Source organism: Manis javanica, chromosome 17 (genome assembly GCF_040802235.1).
Source record: "Manis javanica isolate MJ-LG chromosome 17, MJ_LKY, whole genome shotgun sequence".
NCBI lineage: Eukaryota > Metazoa > Chordata > Mammalia > Pholidota > Manidae > Manis > Manis javanica.
The window spans coordinates 32,158,742-32,183,866 of NC_133172.1; the positions used below are offsets into that span (position 1 = coordinate 32,158,742).

At 38.5% G+C, this 25,125-nt stretch overlaps 1 protein-coding gene across 2 annotated transcripts in view; it reads right to left on the minus strand.

The window, feature by feature from the left end:
• Nucleotides 1–18,243, minus strand: part of BRD7 (bromodomain containing 7) — a 38,607-nt gene extending 20,364 nt beyond the window's left edge. The window contains exons 1-6 of one of the 2 annotated variants that reach the window (XM_017676545.3): nt 17,968–18,243; nt 17,328–17,536; nt 6,868–6,997; nt 6,460–6,517; nt 3,861–4,005; nt 978–1,088 (exon numbers count right to left, since the gene is read on the minus strand). In XM_017676545.3, the coding sequence (XP_017532034.2) occupies nt 978–1,088; nt 3,861–4,005; nt 6,460–6,517; nt 6,868–6,997; nt 17,328–17,536; nt 17,968–18,016 (702 nt within the window). In that variant the 5' untranslated portion in view covers nt 18,017–18,243. The remainder of the gene's footprint in view (nt 1–977; nt 1,089–3,860; nt 4,006–6,459; nt 6,518–6,867; nt 6,998–17,327; nt 17,537–17,967) is intronic. The other variant, XM_017676547.3, reaches the window with a different exon arrangement.
• Between the last annotated feature and the right edge of the window lie 6,882 nt (nt 18,244–25,125).

Consider the following 25,125-nt stretch of genomic DNA (forward strand, 5'->3'; position numbering starts at 1 on the left):
GCTCTTCTTTTTCATTGTTTCCTCCCAGCTCTAGTTCTTACCTAGAATGAGCACATTAAGGCTAGCAATTATCTTAGCAATCACAGATCAAACCTTCTCTACACATGAGAACACTGAGGCCCAACTGCAGTTTAGGTCCATGTTAATGGAAAGGAGTGAAAAACCAGAGTTCAGTCTTCTTACTTCCTGCTGTGTGGTAAGGTGCCAGGATTATGTTAACTTCCCCATCCTACTTAGAGCTGTGAATAAGACCTAAAAGACATGACTTACCTTGCAAGCTCTCCTTTCTCCCCCAGCAGATGCAGAGCAATCATTTCAATATCCTTCAAGGTGTTTCATTAACTGTAGCTCTGAGATGACACATTATTTCCTACTATCTACAGTGTCTCTCTGAGCTGAGTAGGTTATCCTGTTTAAGCTTTCTCACAAAGCTTGACAATGAGGGGTCTGTGCCTCTGCACATGTTTCTTCCACTTAAATGCCTTACTATATACCAGCTCTTGTCCTTTAAGGGAGAGTCTGCTCCTGTGTGGAGGTGGCTTTGAGACAGTTCCAAGTTATTGCTCATTTGAGTATTTAGTTTCTTTCTACTGGAAAGAGTTCCTATGCTGACCAAAACACCAGATTCCATCCTTACAAAGGGAAAGATAGAGCTTTCCTCCTAAAATGTCTCATAATTTATCTAATTAATCCTATCCTGCAATTCAGGCTGATGTTTCAGGGCAAATTTTAAATCCATCAGGTGAGTATCAATTCAACACCCTCTAAATAATTACAGCTGGATGCTAATATTTAGTTGTGTCAATTCCAAATGGGAATCTCCCTTTTTCTTCTCTTTATTAAAATTTTTCATTTAATATTTCCAACTTTAATTTGATTTACCTATAAAATAAAACCAGGATATTAGATTTGTATTCAATACAAAAAGCAAAGGGATACAGATTTTATAATTATTTATGACAAAGAATTTCCTTTACCTGGCTAAGAATTTTCATCCCTGAGTGTAACAGCTTCTTTGCAGCTTTATAATAAATGGTCTCTGGTTTGTTGTAAATCATGGCATTAGTACACATTAGTTTGAAGTTATCCTGCAAAGAGAATATTAAGGGGGAATATGCATTAAAACAAAGGTACTTTGGTATGAAATCCTACTAATTCTCAAAACATTAAAATGTAAACAAAAAACCCTTTTCTTTCACTGTTTACTAAACATTAAGAGTACTTAAAAATATTTTTTAAGACTCACAAGACTGGTAACTGATAAATTAATTTATCCTACTATATACTTTTCCAAATTCTTAGAAATTTTATAAGTTTAGATCCCACCCAAGATGAAATTTTAAAATGGGTTTCTTCATTATAAACTTACTCTATACAGAAAGAATTAGATGAAATTATTTCTATATTAAATATAATAATCTTAACTCTTCAGCTCCTATAATTAAGAAATATTACTTAGTTTTAAAAATAAACATCTTAAGTTTCCATTTATTAAAATTTCAGATCTTGACTAAAAACTGGGTCAGTGCTAAATCACCATAGTATTCCCCTCCAAATTCAAATTAACTGAGCAAAATGTTAATATTTTACAACAATTTTAAGTGTTTGGTTACTATCATAAGCTCAACACAATTTGCAGAATGTATGCTAAATTAAATAAACCATACAAACTCAAAGAGTTAAAACCTGTAACTGGAGTACCCAAATTATCAAAACTACTTTTGGTTTAAATTTCTAAGTATGCACGTGTGTTGGAGAACTCAATCCCACTGTGTATTTTCATGGATAAATAATTTATACATTACATAAATGTGAAAGTGATTATGCCAAGGTCTGTAAGCTAAAATGATAAAAACCCACACAAAAGAATCTGAGCCCCCAAACTCCTCCCAATTCAAAACAAAACATTGAAGCCCCACTTGATAATGGTTTAGAACACCAAAAATAGGCAGACTGAATATTATTTAAGAACATACAAGAAGACTGATTCAAGGGTCACCAATAAATGTGGTATTAAATTTAAAGTGGATTAAGTACATGTATGCTCAGTTCCTGGCTAAGTCTCTAATCAGTTAGGATTTAGCTAGGTCCTGGATCTTTGAGAATCTGATGAAAGCTTTGGATCCACTCCTCAAGCACACATAGAATTGAACACAAAATTTTGCATGTAGTATTAGCAGGTTCCTGGTTCCCCCTTTGAAGACTCATCCATGGCTACCCACAGGACCCTAGGTTAAGAACCCTTGTTACAGACATTCTGAAAAGCTTCCATTCCGTAAGAGTTATTGCATATACACTTGGGGAAAGGACAGGCAAGTGAGGGGAGACCCTACATGACTATTACTCATACCAAATGACTACTGAGCCTTTAGCTGGCAAGATAGCACTGGATTATTCTACTCATCACAGAATAGAATACTACCTGTTATGGTAACCTGTAGATGACCTTTCTGCATACTTTCATGTAATTAAAAAAAAATTGAACAGCCTAATGAGCTGGATAAGCTAATATTATATTGGGCTATTGAATTTCCCCTAGGAAAAAAATGTAATAATGTAGAAAACTCCAAAAAGTTAAAAATACTTGTTAATTTCAATTATGATAAACCTTAGCCATTTGCTCAAGAACACAACGTGAGCACACTTCTCTCCTTTCATCATTAGAAAGATCAGAGGAAAACTATTCACAAAAAGAAAAAAAAACCTGTGAAATTTTTTTCTGTTAAGCAATAACAAGGTCAGAAATATGCAGAAATAAACAGTTCTAGTGTAATTTTCACCAGATGAAAAGTTGGGAGAAGTTACCATTTCTCTGAACACAAGAGAACCTGATTCAGGTTTTTCAGAGCAAATACAAAAATATTATCTATACAGACAAACTGATAGTGAAAACAGAATGAAATGTTGGTGCTGTTCATAAACCTCAGCTGATTGACATGTGGATGAAAAAAAGAGCCAATAAAGATAAAATTTACTGTCTTACTTTCCTTCTGTAAATGATTAGGGTCTAGACCTTAAGTCAGGTGAACATCATAATGCTTGTGCAGAAAAAACAAAGGCAAAGTAGATATTATCTAAACCAGTTAAGTTTGTGGTGGTTTGGCACAAACCAAATTAAAAAAAAACATGTGGTTCCTTTTCTCTGCAAGATTAAAAGGAAAAGTATACCTCTAAAATCAAGACTAAATACAGAAAAAACTTCAACTATAAAATTAGGCATATACATCATCTTGGTGGCTTGTAGGTTCTTACAAGTTTTTAAGTTACTTCTTTTAAAGAAAATATGCTCAACAAATAGAGCTGAAGTAGACTCAGGGAGCAGTTGACTTTCATCAAAGTATAAAATGTAATTAAACTTCCACCATTTAATATTTCTGGACAAGCCAATTTATTCTGTTTTAGAAGATACACACACCTTGGATGTCTAGAAACAGAAAACAAAATAGTCTGATTCAACTTTGATTAAAATATAAATTTTACCTGTACTGATCTGAAATTAAAAATCAACATCTTCATTTTAAAGGTTTAGAAAATAAATTATAGAACAAAGAAATTAAAAATTTTACTAAAACCTTCCAAAATAATAAAAGATAGCAGACGCCTTATCTGGTTTTCTATCAACAAACTCAAAAATGTTTTCTAAGACAGAAAAATACAAAAATTTTTGGATATTTAAATAAACTTAATTCTTTGTAAAATAAAATGTCAATTAAAAAGATTCTGAGTATCAGGCATGCAGATTTCTACAAAGACTGTGTATGTACAAGATCAAGGAGCTTGACTCTCAGTTGAATAAAGACATGTTACTTGTACTATCAGTTTATTTCTCCAATCACAACATAAATAACTATAGCTACTACCTTTAGTTCTTCTATGGATTGGTAATCATTGTTCTTGATCTTTTCTTTCATGGTACTAAAATCCATTGGGTGTTTAATGATCATGGAGTAGCCAGGAGCAATAAAATCAGTCACAGGAAATGAAAAGAAAGCACTTGGGTCTTTTCTGTGAAGATATGAAACAGGCAATTTTATTTCTACTACAAACAAATCTACTGGTCTAGAAGCAGAAGTCAGAGGACCCTCTTCAAATGTAGAAAGAATCTGTAATATGTTAACATGTTTTTCACTGAAAATTGAAGGAATGATTTTTAAACACTAAAGCCATAACTAGTAACAATGTTAAGATGTTTCACATATTAGTTGTACCCTCAAGATGAAGAATCTTTTAAAATATGCATCCTAATCAGCACTTCCTACAATGGGAAAAATAAAACAAAGTAAACCTGGATTACCTGGACTAACTGACCAATGTCCTGGCCTTGGGAGATTAGTGCCATGTATTTTTATCAATCACAGGGGAAAAGGCAGAAATAACAATTATGAGTGCACATTTGTCATTTTATGCATTGGTTTCTAACTATAGGTTTGGACTTTTGGTGCACCACAGGATTACTGCATCCACATGAGCATGTATATTTTCTTAATCAATGGGGAGAAACTCTACCATGTGTAGTTAAAAAAACTGACATTAAAAAGGGCCTCAGACCCCCAAACTTACAATTAGTGCTTTCTATCATGGGCTTTCAACTCTGGCTCTGCATGAGAATCATCAGAGGTGCTTAAAAAAAAACTTCATAGGGTGGGAGTAGGCTTACTCTAGAACCATATCAGATCCTCTTGAGGAAGATGGGTAGGCCCAGGCACTGGTATTTGTAGGGTTGAATATTGGTATTGGTATTTGAGTATTTGCATTGATATTTCCAGTACTCACAAGGTTGAGAACCACTGTTCTATATAATTAAATCATTAGATATTTTTTTCTCTTGAAATTATGGCTTATTAATGTTTACTTACTCCAAATAATTAACAATAAAATGGCTTAAAAAATAATAGTAGTAGTAACTTTTAAATGTATTTACTACATGACAGGCCCAGTGGTAGGTACTTAACGTACTTTATATTTAGTCCTCATAAAAGCCATCAGGGTGGTAGTATTCTCACTTAGAGATGAGTATACTACGACTCAGAGGTCAAATCATTTGTTAAAAAAATATGCTATAAGAGTTGGAATCTAAACTCAGGTCTGTGTGAATCTGCCTTTGTTCTTTCTACCAGGATGCCTATATAGCGAAACTAAAAAATGAGAATAAGCAAAAATATCCAGTCTGGGACTTATATATCCAAATGCATGCTGTCCAGAGTAGTTACTATGAATAACAGCACTTATCATCTCTGAAGAACCTGTTCAGAGAAAACTATCCACACCTCCTAAAATTAGTATTTTAATTGAGTTCCATTCCACTTAGTTTGACCAAAAAATGGTATTACTAAACTTGATCAATTATATTCTTTAACAGCATTTGTGCTGAAACTCCAGGATGAAGAATCACTACGGTTGTTAAAAAAACAACCAGGGCTCTGTGTTCTAATTCCCAAAATGATTTAAACAATGAGAACATCCTTGGACTAAGAAACCTTAAGCAGGTTTCTTTTACAGGACATCATTAACCTACATTTTTGTCTTATGTTACAAGAAATAAAATCAAGAAGCAGCTAAGACACTTTATAATCATACCTTCTAATAGAGTTGGAATGTCAATATTTACCTGTTCACTCCTTTGGGACAAGTAATGAATGATTTATTCAAGTTTAAAGCATTTGTGATGTAATTTTCTCAACTACTCTGTAACACCAAAAAGGGAGAGGCCACTAACTTGCAATCTTAACTGCAAAGCTGAATAGGTGGTAAATACATATAGCAACCAGAGGCTTTATCTTAAAAAATTACTTATGATGTGTTCTGGGGTTGACATATAAATACAACAGTGAGAAGGAAGTTCACTATTAGAATGCATGCCAAACACCTGTGAATTCTCTGCAACTAATGTAAATGTCTTGGAGCTGCAAATTCAAATTTTGAGTTTAGAGTGGTATCAAAACATACACTTAATAAAGATTGAGTTATTCTTTCCCCTTTTAAGAACTTAACATTGGTTTAATTTTTAGAACAAATTTCTTCATTTAAGAAAGGGTCACATATCTTATCTATGGTATTTTTGTTTCTGCTCTCAGACTTACTGAGTTTCACAGCATGATAAGCATTACACCAATGAACAGAAGGTATTGTCATCTATTAGCAAAGTGGAAATACATGTTTTGTTTATTCCTGTTTAGAACTTTAATGTAAGACATTGCTTTAAAGAGAAATTTGCCATGAAGAGTATTATGTAACACTGTAAGTTGCCAGTTAAAACAAACCAAATGAGAACATCTGAAAGTCAGCCTCTAAGAGCACGTCTATTGCCAGGCAAAATATTTATCATACACTTTAAAATCAAGTACATTTGGATTTAGGCCACAAAATGTGGTTTTAAATCATCAAAAATAGAGAAGTGGTCTGGATCCCGTATTTCCCTTTCAATTTCCATGTCATATAAATGTTGGAAAAAAAATTTACCTTTGCAATTGTCTCATTAGCTGATTCAAAGCTTCTTGAAGGGGTGTCTGTTCTACTTCTAAAGCAAGGAAGGAAAAAAGAGAGTCTTATAAAGGAAGATTCCAGAGATTATTGTTTAGCATATTTTCTTTCTGTATGACTTATGCCAGTCACTAAATATCTCATATAGAAATCCCATTTACCTTATAAATATGTGGAAGCATGAGAATATCAATTAAAAACTGAAGCTAATTGAAAGCTCATACACAGTGAGAAAAATAAGAAAACAAAAAATTCAGTTAAGTAGCTAGTTTCAGGCTTTAACTTAAAAGCAAAAATCCTAGTCAATTTCCCTGGCTATGACCCTTAAAATAATTAAGGGTAAGAAAATGCCTCCTCATTCAGGACAGTTAATGCAGTTATTCCAACCTTCTTGTTTGGCTAAAGAGCTTGCGAGAGGCTTCTCAGGAGGCAAGTCTAATCTTACAGGGGCCTGACACTGAAGGTCTTTTTCTGCCTCATTCTCCACACGGTCCCGATCTCGCTTCTTTTTATCCTCCTAAATGGAACAAATGAGATAATTTAGATATACTTCAGAATCAATACCTTTAAAATGAATCATCTTAATTTCAGTGAAAAAAGTATGACATCATGGCAAAGAAAATAGATTCCAAATGAAATCTTAATGTTTTTTACTGCCATCTCCTGGAAAAGGAGAGGATAACGTGTTCATAAAGAGGTTAAAAATAAAGTACTTCTACGTATCAGAAATTACCAATTAGAAAAATACTATTCACAAGAGATAGCATACCTAGAAATAAATCTAATAAAAAGATGCCCAATATCTAATCTTTTAGAAAAAATTATGAAGCATTAATGAAAGGCCACTGTGGAAGACCTGAGTAAAGGAGATATACCATGTTCATGAATTGAAAGACAGGCAATTCTCTGCAAAGTAATGCATAAATACAATGTAATGCTTATCAATACTGTAGCAGGATTTTTCATGGAATTTGACAAGCCAATTGTATAACTTGAAAAATAAATGAAGAACAGAACATTTTTGAAAACGATCACATAAGATGTATCTTACCAGATAATAAGTATTTGTATAAAGTATTAAGACAATGTGTGTCAGACAGAGGGGTAGAGTACAGCCCAGAAGAACAGATTACAGAGCTTAGAAATAGGTCCATGCACACAGAAATGCTTGATGTATCACACAAAGCTGGCATAAATCAACAACAAAAGGGTAGTGCTGGGACAACTGGTTATCAACATGAAAAAAGAAAATGAAATTAGATCTCTACCTCAAACCATATACAAAAGTAAATTCCCTATAAATTAAAGACTTATATTTACAAAAAGCTTTAAAACTTCACATAAAACGATCTTTATGACCCAAGGGTAGAGAAAGGCTTTCTTACCCATAAACAAAGTTAAAAGACCAGCTATCGCCTGAGATAAAGTACTTAAAACACACATAACTCATAAAGTATTAGAAAATATTAGTGTTAGGAAAGAAAAAGAGCATCTACAACTTCATATTAAAAGGAAAATAACCCAAAAGAAAATGGGTAGCAGATATCACAGGTAATTCCCAGAAGAAACCCAAAATGTCAAGAAACAGAAAAATTAGCTCATGCTCCCTAGAACTCTGGGAATTATAAAGACTTGAAGTTATTTCATATCTCTCTGGCAAAAATTAAAACGTATGAAAATAATAAGTTTTGAGGTGAGTAGAGAAAATGGGGCTCTTATACTTTGCTGATTGTTGAGTAAACAGGTACAACTACTTTAAGAACAATTAGAATATCTAGTAAAGCTTAAGATGTCTTTACCTTACTTTTCAGCTATTCTACTCCTGGACATATATATACCCTAAAGAAACTTCCTCTCACACAGTATACATGAAGATATGTGTAACAATGCTCACTGAAGCATTCTTTGAAACGGTCAAAGATTAGGAACAATCCAATGCCTACTAGAAAGAAAACAGATTAATAAATCATGGCATATTTACAAAGCACATAAAATTGATATGCTAAAGTTATACTCTATCAGCATGTATAGTATTCAGAAATATAATTTATACAGAAGTTGAGAATAACTGTTACAAGATCAGTTACATAAAATTTTTAAATGTGTTAAGTACATATTATTTACAGATACATGTAGAAGTAGTAAAATTATAAAACCAGGATGCATTGTGATGCACACCAAACTCTTGATATGGTTCTCTCCAGGGAAAGAGGGAGAGAAACAGAATTGTGGAAGGGTACAAAAAAGGCTTCATCTGTGTCTGTACTCTAATTATTAAAAAATAAAAAAACCAAAACCCAAAAAACAAAAAAATAAGCAAAAGGCAAAATGTCAAGATCTGCTGAAGCTGGATGGTTATTATCCAGATGGTTTTATTACTGCCTTTACTTCTTAAAATTAAATTTTGTAGTAAAATTGTCCAAAATTCTACTTTATGCTTGTGAGAATCAAGATTCTCAAAAGGATCTTAATGACTAAAAACATTATTTCCTCAGTCAATGTCCTAATTTCCTGTTCTAGTATGTAAGGCAGTGGTTCTCAAAGTGCAGTGGTGCTCAGACTAGCAATATCAGTACTATCTGGGACATTTTGAGAAATGCAAATTCTAAGGTCCCATACAGTTCTCAAGTTGCAGTTTGCATCAAAATAATTTGAAGGTATTGCTAAATCACTATTGTCTAACACCAGAATAACCAATCCAGTGGATCTAGGTAGAGCCCACGAATCTACTTACTAACAAGTTTCTAGGCCATCATGGGGGGTATCACACTTTGAGTATCACTGATACAGAACTTCACAATCTATTCCCAGGATCCAAAGCATCTCATACAGAATATATAGTTGGTTTAAAAGCTCCAGAGAACTATGTTATAAAGTATATTCACTGTGCACTTGATCTCAACTACCATTAAACTGATTGGTGTCTGTTTTTTATGGCTTCATGACATATTCTGGAGAAGCAATTTTTGACTTTGTAAAGTTTTTTGTTTTTTTACCTGAAAACCTGGCATGAATCTTTTGCAGGTTGACAGGCTTAGAACAACATCTACTCAATGGACGAAGACCCCCAGAGATAGAGAATTCTTTCTATTAAATGTAAATTGTAGAGAGAGGACAGCTTGAAAGGCTTAATAAGCACTCTTCTAAGTGGAAAAAATGAGAGCCACAGTGCCAGGAATTTAGAGCAGAGGTCTGAAAACTGTTCTTTTGTAAACAGCCAGATTGTATATATTTAGGTTTCATGGTCCATAAGGTCTGTCACAACTAGTAACCTTTATTGCTGTAGCATGAAAGCAGCCACAAACAATACATAAGTGAGTGGGTATGTCCAATCAAACTTCATTTATAAAATCAGGTGGTGTTGGCCATAGTTTGCTGACCCACAGTCTAGAGGATCAAATTTTAGCTCCAGCTTCGTATTTAACACTCTCTGACCTTCTTAGGTAACTAACTCATTTACTCTCATCAGGCCTCTTTATCACCTCCAAGATAAAGATTTAACTGATTTTATTTCTCTTGCAGTCAATGAGATTATGAAGTAAGACTCAGGAAATAGGGAAGTTGAAAAAGTAAAAGGTATAATGTCTCTGAATTAACCCAACTTCATCTACTTAGCATGGTCTACAGTAATAACTTTATTATTTAGCATGGTAAGAATACAGCCTTCAGGGCTAGGGCCTCAAAGAAAAAAAGAATATAAAGACATAATCTTGGAAACTACCCTGAATGGAACGGAGATTTTTTTAACATGTTATTGCCAGACTAGCAATCAGGAGACCTAGCTTCTAGTTTACGAGAATGTGACCTGGAACAAGTTACCCGACTCTTTTGGTCAGTTTCACCTATAAAACATGAGGCTTTGATCTTTCAAGTTCTTACTCCATGTAAAATTCTGATTCTAACCTTTTAACTTTCTTTTTTATGATTCAAAGTATACTACAGAATCCTTTCATGAATGTCACTTATTAAAGTTAACAGTTCTGGTTAACAGTATGTGTATTTTGCTAATTACATATAGAAAACTAAAGAAAAACACTAGAGCCATTTAATTTCAGGTAGCCAAGGAAAAAGGGTATATAGTTACAGTTTATATAGGTGGGTTCAAATTCTAGATTTGCCCCTTATTAGCTATGAAAGCATGGATAAACTATGTAATTATGGGGGTCTAATTTTCTCAACTTTAAAAGATACAATACATCACTCAGAAGATTGTTTTGAAGATTAAATATGACAGTGTATGTGAAATCTTGGCATAGTACCCAGCACATTGTAGAAACCCATTCATTTATTCATGAATTCAATAAATAAATGAGGTTCTACTGTGTGGGCACATGTTGGTGGATAAGAAACATCTCTGCCCTTAGGAAGATGACAGTGTAACAATAGAGACAGACATAAAATGACTCACTAAAAAAAGAAAAAAAAAAACCAGATTTCAAAGAATGAACTGTTGGTGAATCTAATTTTGACTTGAGACACGTGGGAAGGCTTCTAGGAGAAAGTACTATCTAAGCTGAGATCTGAAGGAGAGAGAATTTAGCTAGGTTGGAGGTGGAGGTGGGTGGGTGGGAACAGCATTCCAGGCAAAGGATATATTCTGTGTGCAAGAAGGTCTGAGACAGGAGTGAGGAACAGTGGCTATTTCAGTAACTACAAACAGATGGTACTTATTTCAGACTAGATTCTAATTTATCCATGACTCAATGGCAAGTTATTTTATTAATCTGTGAGTAACACTTCTGTAGCAGAACTTTGCTTATGTTATTATTATAACTCATTGTGCACTGCATAGTAGACACATCTATTAACTTCTTTTGAGTATCTAAACCTGAAGTTGATTTGCAAAGCTGTTAAAACAGAATTTGGGTTAGGATTATGCTTTTCAGAAGAACAGGTTTGTGTGTCAATGAAGGGATTAAGACCTTCTCAATGAAGGGATTAAGGCCTTCTGGGTCAGTTTCTGTATATCCAGGCTCCACTCTTCAACATCTGCTAGGTACTATTAACAGGTTAATACTACTAAGGCTCACCTTTGATCATTCTTCCACTCAGAAAGTTTTTGACTTTTCACAGCCTACATATTCAAGTTCGAATTCCCTATACTGACATCTCAACACCTTTTCAGAGTTCATACTCTTCTTCACGTGTTCTGTGGTTAAAAAGAGAACTACTTTGTCTCTCATACACACCCTCACTTCTGCCTGCCTTCATGCTACTGTTCTTAATTCTTTACTTGGTGTACAAGCTTCCTTACCTCCAAACCTCTATACAGTAGTGTAGCACTGCATTCAGGGATCAGTTTCTCAAGTCAGCATATAAATGAAAACTGGATTGTCAGATTATCTTTGAAAATACCTGAAGTAGTCCATAAAGTACAATACTCATGGCTTTATACATATGATCTTTTATGCTTAACTATACAATATGAAAAGACTATTCTTACTATACTACAGTAGTAGCTCAGAGTTGATCCCTTGATTGAATATGTAATGCATCACTGTATTCTGATTTCTAAAGATCAGGTCAAATGCTACTTCCTAAGCAAAGTCTTCTGTGATTCCCCTCAGCTCCAAGAAATCTCAGGAGTCTCAGAACCAGAGTTCTGCCTCTGTGAGTGCAATAATTTTATTCTTCCATGTACTATGAAGAGAAGGGAGGTTGGTGTTCACTTTAACAACTCATTCAGACTACAGACCTGTTTAGGGCAGGATTTGAGTTCTTGTTCTGGTACTGTGTGGCCTTGAGCAAGTTACTTAAACTCTCTGAGCCTTAGTGTTCTCATGTTAAAAGAGAAGATAAAGGTAGTTTGATCGAGCAATTCTACTTTTGGATATATAATCAGAAGAATTAAAAGCAGGGCCATGAAGTGATACTTGTACACCCATGTTCCTAGCAGCATTACATATATTTATAACAGCCAAAAAGTAGCAATAAACCAAATGTCCATCAACGGATGAATGGATAAACAAAATGTGGTATTGTCCATACAATGCCTTGAAAAGGAAGTTCTAACACATGCTACAACACAAATGAAACTTGAGGACCTTATGTTAAGTGAAACAAGTCAATCACAAAAAGACAAACACTGTGTGATTATAGAGGTATCTATACTAGTCAGACTCAGAGACAAAAGGAGAATGGTGGTTACCAGAAGCTCAGAGGACGGAGAGGTGGGGAGGCTGTTTAATGGGTATGGAAAAGTTCTGGAAGTTGGTTGTACAATATGAATATACTTAATACTACTGAATTGGACATTTAAAAATGGTTAAGATGGTAAATTTTATACTGTATTTTACTATAATTTATAAGAAAGAGATAATAATATCAGTCACATAGGGATGTGGTATAGCAGGAGTAAAGTGAGAGAACATACAAAAAGCACTAAGCACAGAACCCAGCATGTAATGTGTGCTTAATAAGTATCAGTCGTTATTTGTAAAGTGTGCATGTAGGTTTTCAGTAATCATAATGGGTGCATAGATGGTTGTTATTTCACTTAAAATGATTTTATAAACATTCTGCCATTTTTATTAATCACTTTACCAATGTAATGACCCACACAGAATTTTACCTGTTGCACCTTAGATTTACTTGTCCTCTTTTGCCTATATTACTGGATCAAATGGTGTGAGTGTTTTCATGAGATGTAATTTTTTATATTAAGAGGAAATAAGTGACTTGAAAACATAAGCTGAATCTTTAGGGAAGGGTAATGTTATATAAGTTATGCCAGCATGCAAATTCTTTGCTAATTGTTCAGCATGCAAATGTTTCAGGAAAAAAGTCAACACACTTTTGTGGGGGTAGTGTCTAGATTATGATCTGATTAAAACCAGGCATGTTGTACTCTTAATGCCCTCAGTGGTATGAAATATCACTGCTCTATAGGGAGAATTACTATTGATCCTATCTGTTGGGGCATTCTAAACTAATATAACCAAGGCCTTCCTACTCAAAAAGAAGAAAATCCTTTAAAAAAAATTCCTTTTATTAGGATACATGTCCCCATAAATGTATTTCTCTAAGCAGCTACGGTGGCCATGTAATTAAGATCCGGCTAATGATATATAAGCAGAAGTTATGTACGCCTTTTAGAAAAATGCTTTAAAAGGGAAAGGATGTGCTGTCTCCTTTTCTGGCATCCTTCCTCCCTCCTTCTACATAAGATGAAAGAGTCACTAGTCTCTGGCCTAAGAACTGACTCTCCCCAGGAAGATACCTGGGTGACTGTCCCTAAAACTCTCTGGAGATCCAGAATGCAGCTCAGAGAGTAGTGTCCTCCTGAAGAACACTAACAAAAGAACCCCCTTTCTCCATCCCTGGACTGGCCTAGAAATGTGGGATGACCCAAACAGTCTCTACAGAACCAATGACACCCTACAGAATCTGGAAATGTCCCATGGTCCCAGGCTCTGAGTTCTGGGGAAATGGGACCTTGGGCAAATTTACTTCACTTATCCCAGTTTCCTACCTTTTGTAAAATGGAAACCGTCCACTGACATGTCTCTGCAGTGTTAGTCTGAAAGAGACTGTGGATGCAAAAGGACCTTAATTTGCAACAGAATCAAAATATAGTGATGACTAATGATATTCAGAGTCATAGTCAAGTAAGGGCAAAGTGGCTGGAACACAGAAGGAGACTAAGGAACCTATTCTGAAGATACTCTTATAAAAGCATACAAAGATATTTGTACAATGAGGCTTACTGCAGCATTTGTTACCACTTAAAAGTAGTATTGTATAAATGTATAAAATAAAAATATGGTGCATCAATATAACCAAATACAGTGTAGTTAGTAAAAAGAATTAGATAATTGATAAAACAAGAAATCAAGAATTTTATCAACTGGCCTTATGGTGGTAGCTGCCAGAAATGAAACCAGAAATAGTTAAAAGGGGTTACCTCAACATCTAGTTAAATGAGATGACAGCAGGAACAAAGAGTCCAGCAGAGATGACAGCAGATGGAAGGTGTCAACACACTTGGGAGATGAAAGGCAAGTGGAGGAGATTGCAGATTGGAGAAAGCTAGATACCTCCTGATGCAGAGAAGTGGACACGTATGAGAACAGTTCAAGCCCCAGAAACAAGGAAAAGCTCGGAACATGGAAATATAAGGAACCAGACGGTCTGTAGATCTGAATCTCAGTCAGAAGTGGGGAAAGATGCTAGACTGAAAGCAGAGCATGGGTAGTAAGACTTTCTGCCTCCTTCCCCTGGACAGCCAGGTAAAATCCTTCTCCCAAGATGGATTTTTCTTTGGAGAAACTGAAAAGCCCATAAAAAATACCTGTAGGGTACACATATCTGTACACATAAAGATATGTGTACAAAGTGTTGTTTAGTGAAATCCATCAGCTAACAAACTTTGGGCACAAAGCATTTAGTCAGTTTTTTTGTGCGCCGCATTTAAATATAAACAGACTATAAGGGTGCAACAGTTAACTGAAGGATGCTTTTAACATAAAGAGTCCAAATAAGTAAAATGAACCTGAGAGGAAATGGAGACAATGCATGGAGCAAAAGAAAACTTAAAAGGAAAAAAAGAAAGGTGCAAAACTCCATCAATTAATATCCTTAGAGAAATAAAAGAAGACAGTGCACATAAAAAAGAACATGATGTTTTCAAACAAGGACAATTAGAGAGAAGAAAGAGTTCTGGGAAATTCAAAACACAAGATCTGAAATAAAATTCAATAGCAGAGCTAGGACATAAGTTTAGGAACTCTCCTTCAAGGAAGAACACAAAAAACAGAGATAGGGAAAAGCAGAGAGTAAAACATTAGAAAATTAGAGGATCAGTACAGGAGTCCAACATTTAAAAGGCAGGGGTTCCAGAAAGAGAGAAAAGAGAAAATGGAGGGAAGGAAATCATCACAGAAATACTTCAAGCAAACATCTCAGAACTGAAGTCAAGATTATTCACTGTAAAACAGAGCACAAAGATAAAGGGCAAGATCCTAAAAATTTCAAGAGAGCAAATACTGGTCATACACAAAGAACTAATTAAGAGGGCAACAGACTTTTCAACAGCAAATTTAGAAGCGAGAGGACAAATTCCATGCTCAGTCAAACTATCAGTTTATATGAGGGTAGAAAAAAGATTTTCAAACATGTTAGAACTTACAAAGATCTACCTCCTGTGAATGCTTTCTTTAGGAACTTTCTGGAGTTAAAGACTCACCAGAAACAAGGGAGAAAATTAAGAAGACATGGGATCCAGAAAGCAGACAAGAGAGTCCCAGGAGGCCTAGAGAACAACTAATCAAGATTAGAGAGGGAAGGGACAGACAGAGTTCTACAAGATGGATTTCTCAAAGCAAGAGAACTGTTTGTTCATATGAAAAACATAAATCAGATGGGTTTACAAATCTGTCAGAGTTTGGGAAGAATAAGTACAAGATTACCAAACAAATGAAAGCAATTAACCAAGTGGTCGAGACCAGATCTGTATTTGTATTATTTGTCTCCAGTGAATAATTAAAAATAAACACTGAATATTGATTTGACCACAGTTGTGATGTATCTATGCTTTGAGAATGGAGGAATGGAAATTGGGGGCAGAGAGCAGTAAGAATGTTAATTTACATTCTCATGGTGTCAGTATAAGCTATAAACCAAAAACATCAGTAAACAGCAATATAAACCTACATTAGAAATGGAGATAAATATCCAAAGAAAAACTGAAAAGTTTGGGAATTAAAACTCTAGGATGGAATAGAGACTACTTGTGTTAAAAGCCCTGTAGTACTCTTGACTTCTAAAAGCTATGTTCATGAACTATTTTAAAAGTAATAAAAAGTAACTTAAAATAACAATACCCCTGGAGAGGGAGACTATAGAGGGAATGGGGTGAGGAAAACTTTTTTTCCCTTCACTTTGTTCACTTCTGTACCACTTGAATTTCTTTAAAAAAAGGTCTATGCATATATGGGTTTTTTATTTAGGAAAGGGAAACATTAGATAGCTCTGTGTGCTGTCCTAATCTAGCAAGGCAATAAAAATGTGGGCAGAAAGGACAGATTTAAGATATTCCAAAGAGAGAATCTCTAAGATTTAGTGACTTAACAATGTGTTGGAATAGAACACTTCTGTTACATATATAAACAAAAGAAAAATTATAAAACTGAAATATAGAAATCTATCTAGAAGGTACACTAATTGATTTACTATGACAGCAACAAGTTAAATTTGGGAAATGCAGAAGAAATCTAGGATAAGTTCAGGTATGTATTGGATTTTCTCTGGAAAGAAAGTTAATTATCATGTTGCTCAGCTTTCAAACTAAGATGGCAGCTACTTTCTTTTCTATTAACTGCACATAGTTAAGAAAATGCTTATTTTTATTATGGATGTTCTCCCTCTTAAAGGTCTGATCAAATTTTCTCTTCAACAGACTCAAACTTTGTTTTAAAAGATACACGTTGCTCATTATATATGTGGCTTTATAGTATTTATTTCAGAACAAAATTTGAACCCTAATAGATCCCATTCACTTTTGAAATGACTATCTTTGACAAACCTCAAACATTGAGGTTTTTTGAGCATGACTTTTACCTTTCCTAGATGGAAAAAACACTCTTTGAAGCAGCTCTCTCCTGAAAACCAGGACTTGGCTGCTTGTTCACTTGATGTGTGAGTAGAATTACGAGCATAATTAAAAAGTGCCAAAACTCATAGATGATTCATTTTTCTATTCTACCGTGCTCTCCTCAAAACAGGTCTGATTTTACAGGTATTTTAGCGTCTCACTAGACATTAAAAAAAAAAAAAGGTTGGCAGCGGGAGGTGAGAACATTTAGGAAGTGGTACCCCCGGCAAAACTGAAGCAATGCAACGACCTTTACCTTTACTCGTCTCCGTTTTCTCCCCTTTTCTTCCCCTGGAACCTGCTTCTCTCCTTTCTTTCTCTTTTTTCGCTTTCTGTCCCTGTGTTTGTCATGATCGTTCTTGTCTTCGAAGAGGCTTGAGTCATGCCCCGAACTGCCCGTGGAGAGCTCGGTGACTTCGTTCCCTCCCACTTTGAGGACCAGCTTCAAGGGCTTCTCTACATACTCTTAGACGAAAGGAAAGCACCCGTTAGAGAAGGGACTGGCGGGCGGTATCCACAGCGCAGCATGAGCGCGGGGAAGACAGAGAAGGTGGAGCAGAAGCCCGGTGACTTGGGCACGCATGGGCGCCCCACCAAGCACCTGTTGAATGACGGGAGACTCGCCAAGCGGGGGCCCAGAACGCTCCCGGACCTCTCGGGGCTGTCTCTCACCTGCCAGCCGGACACCCACCCAGAGCCGGAATCCCGGGTTCGAACGCCGCCCCCGCCTGGGGTCTGCACGGCCTTGGGCGGACTGCGCCCCTTCGCGGGACCGTGCCTGCCAGTAGGAGCTGCGGCCCCCGGTCCGCCTCGGACGCTCCTGGGTAGTCGCGAAGGAGCGAAAACCCCACGGAGCCGCCGCGGCCTTGCAGCCCCCATCGTGGCCCATTCCTCACCCTCGTAGAGGTGTTTGTCAGACTTGTGCTTCTTGTGCTTCTTGCCCATGTCCGACCGGGCCCCGGTGCCCGCCCCCCGCGCCAGGCCCAGGCCGTGCGGCGCCGCTTCCGGTCCGGGCCAGGCGAGCGGAGGGCGGGAGCGGGGCCCACGAGACCCCGCGCCGCGAGGCAGGGGGGCGGCGTGCGCCGGGCGGCGCGGAGCCCCTCACGAGAAGACCGCGAGCGAGATCCGGCCGCGGCCTAGAGAGGCGGCTAGTCGGCGAGCGGCCGGCGCGGAGGCGGGAGAGAGGGCCCACGGCGCGCGCGGGATGCTGCTGGCTGTGCGTGGCGGCCCCTGGCGGCTGGAGGTGGCACTGCAGCCTACGGGCCGGGGGCGGAGTCCGGGGCCCGAGTCCGGGGCCCACAGCTCAGTGTCCTTTCTCTCTTGCTGGCTTTCTTCCCTCTCCATCTCTTCCTTTCTTCCTCTCTCCCTCTCTTCCCTCCCTCTTCTCTCCCTCGCTCGGCCTTCCCCACCGCCCCCACCTACTTTCTTCCTTTTTCCTTTCTTTTTTTCACCCTTCCTCCTTCCCTGACTCCTCCCTTCTATCCCACTGCTCTCTGCTTCCATCTTCCCTTTACTAGTATTTAACTCTGTCCCTTTACTAATATTTAACTACCACTAGGTTACCAGTTAGTGGTAGAGCTAGTATTCAAATCCAGGTTTTCTGAATCTGAATTACAAGCTCTTTTTACTTGTGATCATGGTGGAGGAAGTCTTTACTGTCTGGACTTTAGCCTTATGATGGCCTGTGTATTTTCAAATGAACCCATAATCACAGACTGCTCTCAAAAAAGGATCTGACATTAGGTTTTTATGTTAGTAGGGATTTGGACCTCTGGATCACTTCTTCCAGGAAGGTTTGCAGCTTTAGTTTGAACTCCAAGGGGAATGATAGACTTGTAGTTCAGGACCCTATGGCTGGCAAGTAACAGAAACCCAGTTTGAATTATTTCAAGTAAATAAAAAAATGTATTGGTTTATCTGTCTGGGAAGGGCAAGAGTAGAGCTTGCCTGAGGGAAGATGGGAACCAGGGATTTGATGCTGTTAGATCTTTCTCTCTTTCTTTGTCTTGTTTCTGAGTATGTTTGGCTCCATATATATATTTTTTTCTATATGCTGAAAATACAATTACCACCAGCTGCTTCCTGACCAACTGGGTAAAGGATCTCTTCTTTGCCAGCTTCACCCAGAAAAAAATCCCAGGGAAGGGCATCAAACCCTTGACTTGGCTTGGGTCACATGTTTAATGGGCCAGGGAATGGGAGATTGATCCAGCTTGGGTACTAAGTCCATCCTCTTGGCCAAGTAGAGCTGTAGTCTGTGACTGGCAGCTCCTACCAGATCCCCATGATTAGTCAGGGAAGATGAGAGTCCGCTAAAGAAGAGTAGTACTTTTTCAAGAAGGTAATAAAAGTGTGTTTATTACCTCCCTGTAACAAGCCTTCCTGGCATCCATGAGGTGGAGGTCAGAGTGGAAGAAGAGGGGTTGTGTTGGGGAAGGGAAACTGCTGTTCTGAAATCAAGCCACTAACCCTTGTAAGCAAGCTTTGATTTCAGCTTTTCAGTCTTTGGCTATAACTTTTTGCTTTAAGGAGACCTGATATGCAAATGCCCCCTGTAGGTCTGTCCTCCACTGTGATCTGTCCTCCACTGTGGCATGCCCCACTCCTGGCTGAACTTGTGAGTTTACTGTCCACTCCCCAACACCCAGTATGCTTCCCTAGGGCAGGGTCTGGTGGTGTTGGTCACAACACTGGCACAATGATCACTATTTAGCAAATGCCACTCACTTTCTGTGTCTCTCTTCCCTCTGACCACCCTGGGGTGCAGGAAAAGGTTCTGTTTAACTTATGTGCACTAGCAGTTTCCTTCCTCCCTTCAACAGAGACCCTACATAGGTCCCAAAGTGAAAAACGAGTAACAGCATGAAACAGAAAACACATTACAGATAAAGTTCCTGAAGATAGAAATACCCAACTAATCTAGTTTTTTATTTCCAGATCCAGGACAGTGCCTGGCACATAAAAGGCACCAGAAAATACTAGTTGAACTTGACTGTGCTGTGCCAGGCAGACTTTAAAATGACCCTTAAAGATTCCTGCCTCCTGATAATTCTTTTCTTCCAATAGAGTGTGAACTGGCTTAGAGACTTGCTTCTAACCAACAGAATATGGCAAAGGTGCTGAGATGTCACTTCTGTGATTCAGTTACATAAGATTGTGACTGCTGTCTAGCTAGTTAACTCTATTGCTTTCTTGGCTTGCATGCTTTGATGAAGCCAGCTGCCATGTCTGAGAGGCCCACATGCCAGGAACAGAGGGCAGCCTCCAGGGAACATCCAGCAAGAACTGAGGCTCTGACCAGCAGCCCTTGAGCCATTGATCTTGCCAACAACCACCTGAACTTCAAAGTGAGTCCTTCTTCAGTGGAGTATTCAGATGAGACCTCAGCCCTGGCTCACACCTTGATGGCAGCCTTTGAGAGACCCTGAAGCAGAAGACTCAGGTAAGCTATGCTCAGATTCCTGACCCACAGAAAAAAATGTGAGATAATAAAGGTGTGTTTACTTAAACCACTATGTTTAGGGTACTTTAGGTAATTTGCTAAATAGCAAAGGACAGCTTATTCAAATGTCATCCTAAACAGGGAAACTTTCTGAGCCTGCTACGTATCTTAGTAAGAAGGACTACATGACAGTAACTGAGCAATTACTTGTGCAGGATACTTGGCTAGAGACTGTTGCACATACTACCTATCCTCCTTCATCCTTTTTCTAGCCTGGTGAGAGAAGCACAGTTATCCCTATCCAATGGGTGCAGAAATTGAGGCCTGGAGAAGTCAAATGGCTTATCAAAGGGGACACAGCTTGCCTATCTGGGATCTGAATCCACATCTGTCTACCTCCAAACCCCACATTCTAATCATTGGGTCACACTGCTCTTCGAGTAAAAGGCCAGATAATCTCCCAAGTTCCTTCCTGCATGTTTGGAATAGTGTTAGATGAAAATGCGTTCCAGAGGAGGATCCACACACTCATATAAACATGCAGGAATAGATCTTTGTGCATTGAAAAGGATAAAAAAGAAGTTAAAGCATGGAAATAGTTGTTTGTTATTTATAGTATTTGGGGGTCTGTGAAGTTAGTGAACAAGGGCAACCTGACCATTATGAGATAATGGCTCAGCTGGACGGAGCAGCTCTGTGAAGGCGGAATATCAGGTTTTGTGAGCCCTGGGGAGCAGGTGGTTCTAGCCTGAGCTGGGAGGGTGGCTCCTTGGCAGCATCTAGTTGCCTTTTATAAAGATTTGGAGTCTTTCCCCGTGTGCCTATTTCCTGGCTGAAGGGGAAGAGGACAATCTTGGGAGAGGCTGATGCTGGCTCTGTGCCTTGCTTACTCCCACCCACTCACTTTCTGTGTCTCTCTTCCCTCTGACCACCCTGGGGTGCAGGAAAAGGTTCTGTTTAACTTATGTGCACTAGCAGTTTCCTTCCTCCCTTCAACAGAGACCCTACATAGGTCCCAAAGTGAAAAACGAGTAACAGCATGAAACAGAAAACACATTACAGATAAAGTTCCTGAAGATAGAAATACCCAACTAATCTAGTTAGGTATCTTCCTGCATCTGCGAGCCTCTGCCCTTGCAGCTTGCTTTGCTGCAGCTCCATTGTGCAGGCAGAATGGGTGCCTCCTCTTTCCAAGCTGGGTGGGCCTGACACACTTTGCCAGACCCTAGAACACAGCCCCCAAAGCTTTGGGAATTAATAACTGCTGTAATAGCAGTTGAGCATCTGCCGTGCACCCATCACCAGCCCAGACCCTTGCTCAGTGTCCAACCTGCAACTCCTAGAGGAGAATGGGGCCATGACAATGTCAGGACCAGACAGGAGCCACCTATGTTACAGGGCTAGTGAGTGGGAGTTGGATCCCAGGCCTCCAAGCTCCTGGATCTGAGTAAAATCTTACAGCTCTAGAGTAGGACAGACTGGTTCAAGTGTTATGTTTGCATTTACCAGCTCTGTGACCCTGGACACATCACTTCACTCCTCTGAACCTCTGTCTCCTCCCTTGGAACAAGGGCAAGGGAGTCAGGCCTCCTGCTTTGTAGGGTGGTTTTAAGGATGAAAGGTGATTGTGCAGTCAGAATGCCAAAAGGCCTGGTTTAGAGTAGGTGCTCAAAAAATGTCAGTTGCTAATTTTTAAATATATGCTGAACCTTTAAAAATACAATTCAGGCCCATTTGCAAGATTGAAGATGATGGCGTGAGAGGAGAGACAGAGGCTGCCTCCTAAAACTGGATACAATTAGAAAATTTAATTGGTGCAACTAATCCTGAGAGAGCAACAGGAAAGAGGATGGCATCAGACTGCACACACCTGGAGGAAAGAGCAGACCTCTCCGAACGGGGTATTGTACCAGAGCTGTGGCTCCGCGGGACCTGAGCCCCTCCCCTACCCCAGCTCACGGAGGGAGGAAGACAAACGGAGCAGGGAGGGAGTGGAAGGCTTGGGACTGCTGAATACCTAGCTCTGGAGATCTGCGCTGGGAGCACAAACCTACATTTCATGGTGCTTTCATGAGACTCACATGACTACCGGGTTGGAAAGGTAAAACAGGCAGAGTTCCTGGGGAGACTGGGATTCTGGCTGCTTGTGGAAAGCAGGGATCCATATCTGGCTGCTCTGGGACAAAAACTTATACCTGTGTGCCCGGCCCACTGGCTCAGGCAGTGGAGACAGGTACAGGAGCCAGGAGGCGGGGAACAGCTCTTTGCTACCCCCAGTACCGCTCCCCTGCAACCCCTGACATTGCTTCAGGGGCTCAGCAGCTCCAGAATAGAGCTTCTGGACACTAGAGGACGCCATATGCAAACATGAAACGCCAAAGAAACCTTGTCCAGAGTAAAATTGTTAATACAACTCCCGAGAAAGATTTAAATGATATGGACCTCGTGACTCTTCCTGAAAGGGAATTAAAAATAAAAATGATCAACATCCTAATGGAGGTACGGAAAGACATCCAAGAACTCAGGAATGAATTCAGGTCAGAGATCCAATCATTAAAGAACACAATGGAGGGTATTAAAAGCAGGTTGGATATGGTGGAGGAGACAATAAATGAAATAGAAACTAGAGAAGAGGAATACAAAGAAGCTGAGGCACAGAGAGAAAAAAGGGTCTCTAAAAATGAAAGAATATTGAGAGAACTGTGTGACCAATCCAAGAGGAACAATATTTGCATTATAGGGATACCAGAAGAAGAAGAGAGAGAAAAAGGGATAGAAAGTGTCTTTGAGGAGGTAGTTGCTGAAAACTTCCCCAATTTGGCCATGGAGATCCACAGATTCCCCCTACACAAGGGACCCAAGCAAGACAACAGCAAGACACATAGTAATTAAAATGGGAAAGATCAAGGATAAGGACGGACTGTTAAAAGCAGCCAGAGACAGAAATACGATCACATACAAAGGAAAGCCCATCAGACTAACAACAGACTTCTCAGCAGAAACCTTACAGGCTAGAAGGGAGTGGCATGATGTATTTAATGCCATGAAGCAGAAGGGCCTGGAACCAAGATTGCTTTATCTGGTAAGATTATCATTTAAATTTGAAGGGGGGATTAAACAATTTTCAGATAAGCAAAAGCTGAGAGAGTTTACCTCCCACAAACCATCTCTGCAGTCTATTTTGGAGGGACTGCTATAGATGGAAGTGTTCCTAGGGTTGGATAGCTGTCACCAGAGGTAGTAAAATCATGGTAGGGAGGGTGGAGCAGCTGATTGCGAGGCAAATGCAAAATTAAATTGACTATCCCCAAAGTCAATCAAGGGATATAGAAAAAGTATAGAATCTGATACCTAATATATAAAGAATGAAGGAGGAAGAAAAAGGAGGAGAAATAGAAAAGAACCTTTAGATTGTGTTTGTAACAGCATACTGAGTTAAGTTAGACTCTTAGATAGTAAGGAAAGTAACCTGGAATCTTTGGTAACCACGAATCTAAAGCCTGAAATGGCAATAAGTACATACCTATCCATAATCACCCTAAATGTAAATGGACTGAATGCACCAATCAAAAGACATAGAGTCACTGAATGGATAAAAAAACAAGACCCATCTATATGCTGCTTACAAGAGACTCACCTCAAACCCAAAGACATGCACAGACTAAAAGTCAAGGGATGGAAAAAGATATTTCATGCAAACAATAGGGAGAAACAAGCAGGTGTTGCAGTACTAGTATCAGACAAAATAGACTTCAAAACAAAGAAAGTAACAAGAGATAAAGAAGGACATTACATAGTGATAAAGGGCTCAGTCCAGCAAGAGGATATAACCATTATAAATATATATGCACCCAACACAGGAGCACCAGCATATGTGAAACAAATACTAACAGAACTAAAGGAGGAAATAGACTGCAATGCATTCATTTTAGGAGACTTCAACACACCATTCACTCCAAAGGACAGATCCACCAGACAGAAAATAAGTAAGGACACAGAGGCACTGAACAACACACTAGAACAAATCAACCTAATAGACATCTACAGAACTCTACACCCAAAAGCAACAGGATACACATTCTTCTGAAGTGCACATGGAACATTCTCTAGAATAGACCACATACTAGGCCACAAAAAAAGCCTCAGTAAATTCAAAAAGATTGAAATCCTACCAACCAACTTTTCAGAGCACAAAGGTATAAAACTAGAAATAAATTGTATCAAGAAAGCAAAAAGGCTCACAAACACATGGAGGCTTAACAACATGCTTCTAAATAGTGAATGGATCAACGACCAAATTAAAACGGAGATCCAGCAATATATGGAAATAAATGACAAGAACAACACAAAGCTCCAACTTCTGTGGGATGCAGCGAAAGCAGTCTTAAGAGGAAAGTATATAGCAATCCAGGCATATTTAAAGAAGGAAGAACAAACCCAAATGAATAGTCTAATGTCACAATTATCAAAATTGGAAAAAGAAGAACAAATGAGGCCTAAAGTCAGCAGAAGGAGGGACATAATAAAGATCAGAGAAGAAATAAACAAAATTGAGCAGACTAAAACAATAGGAAAAAATCAATGAAGCCAAGAGCTGGTTCTTTGAGAAAAT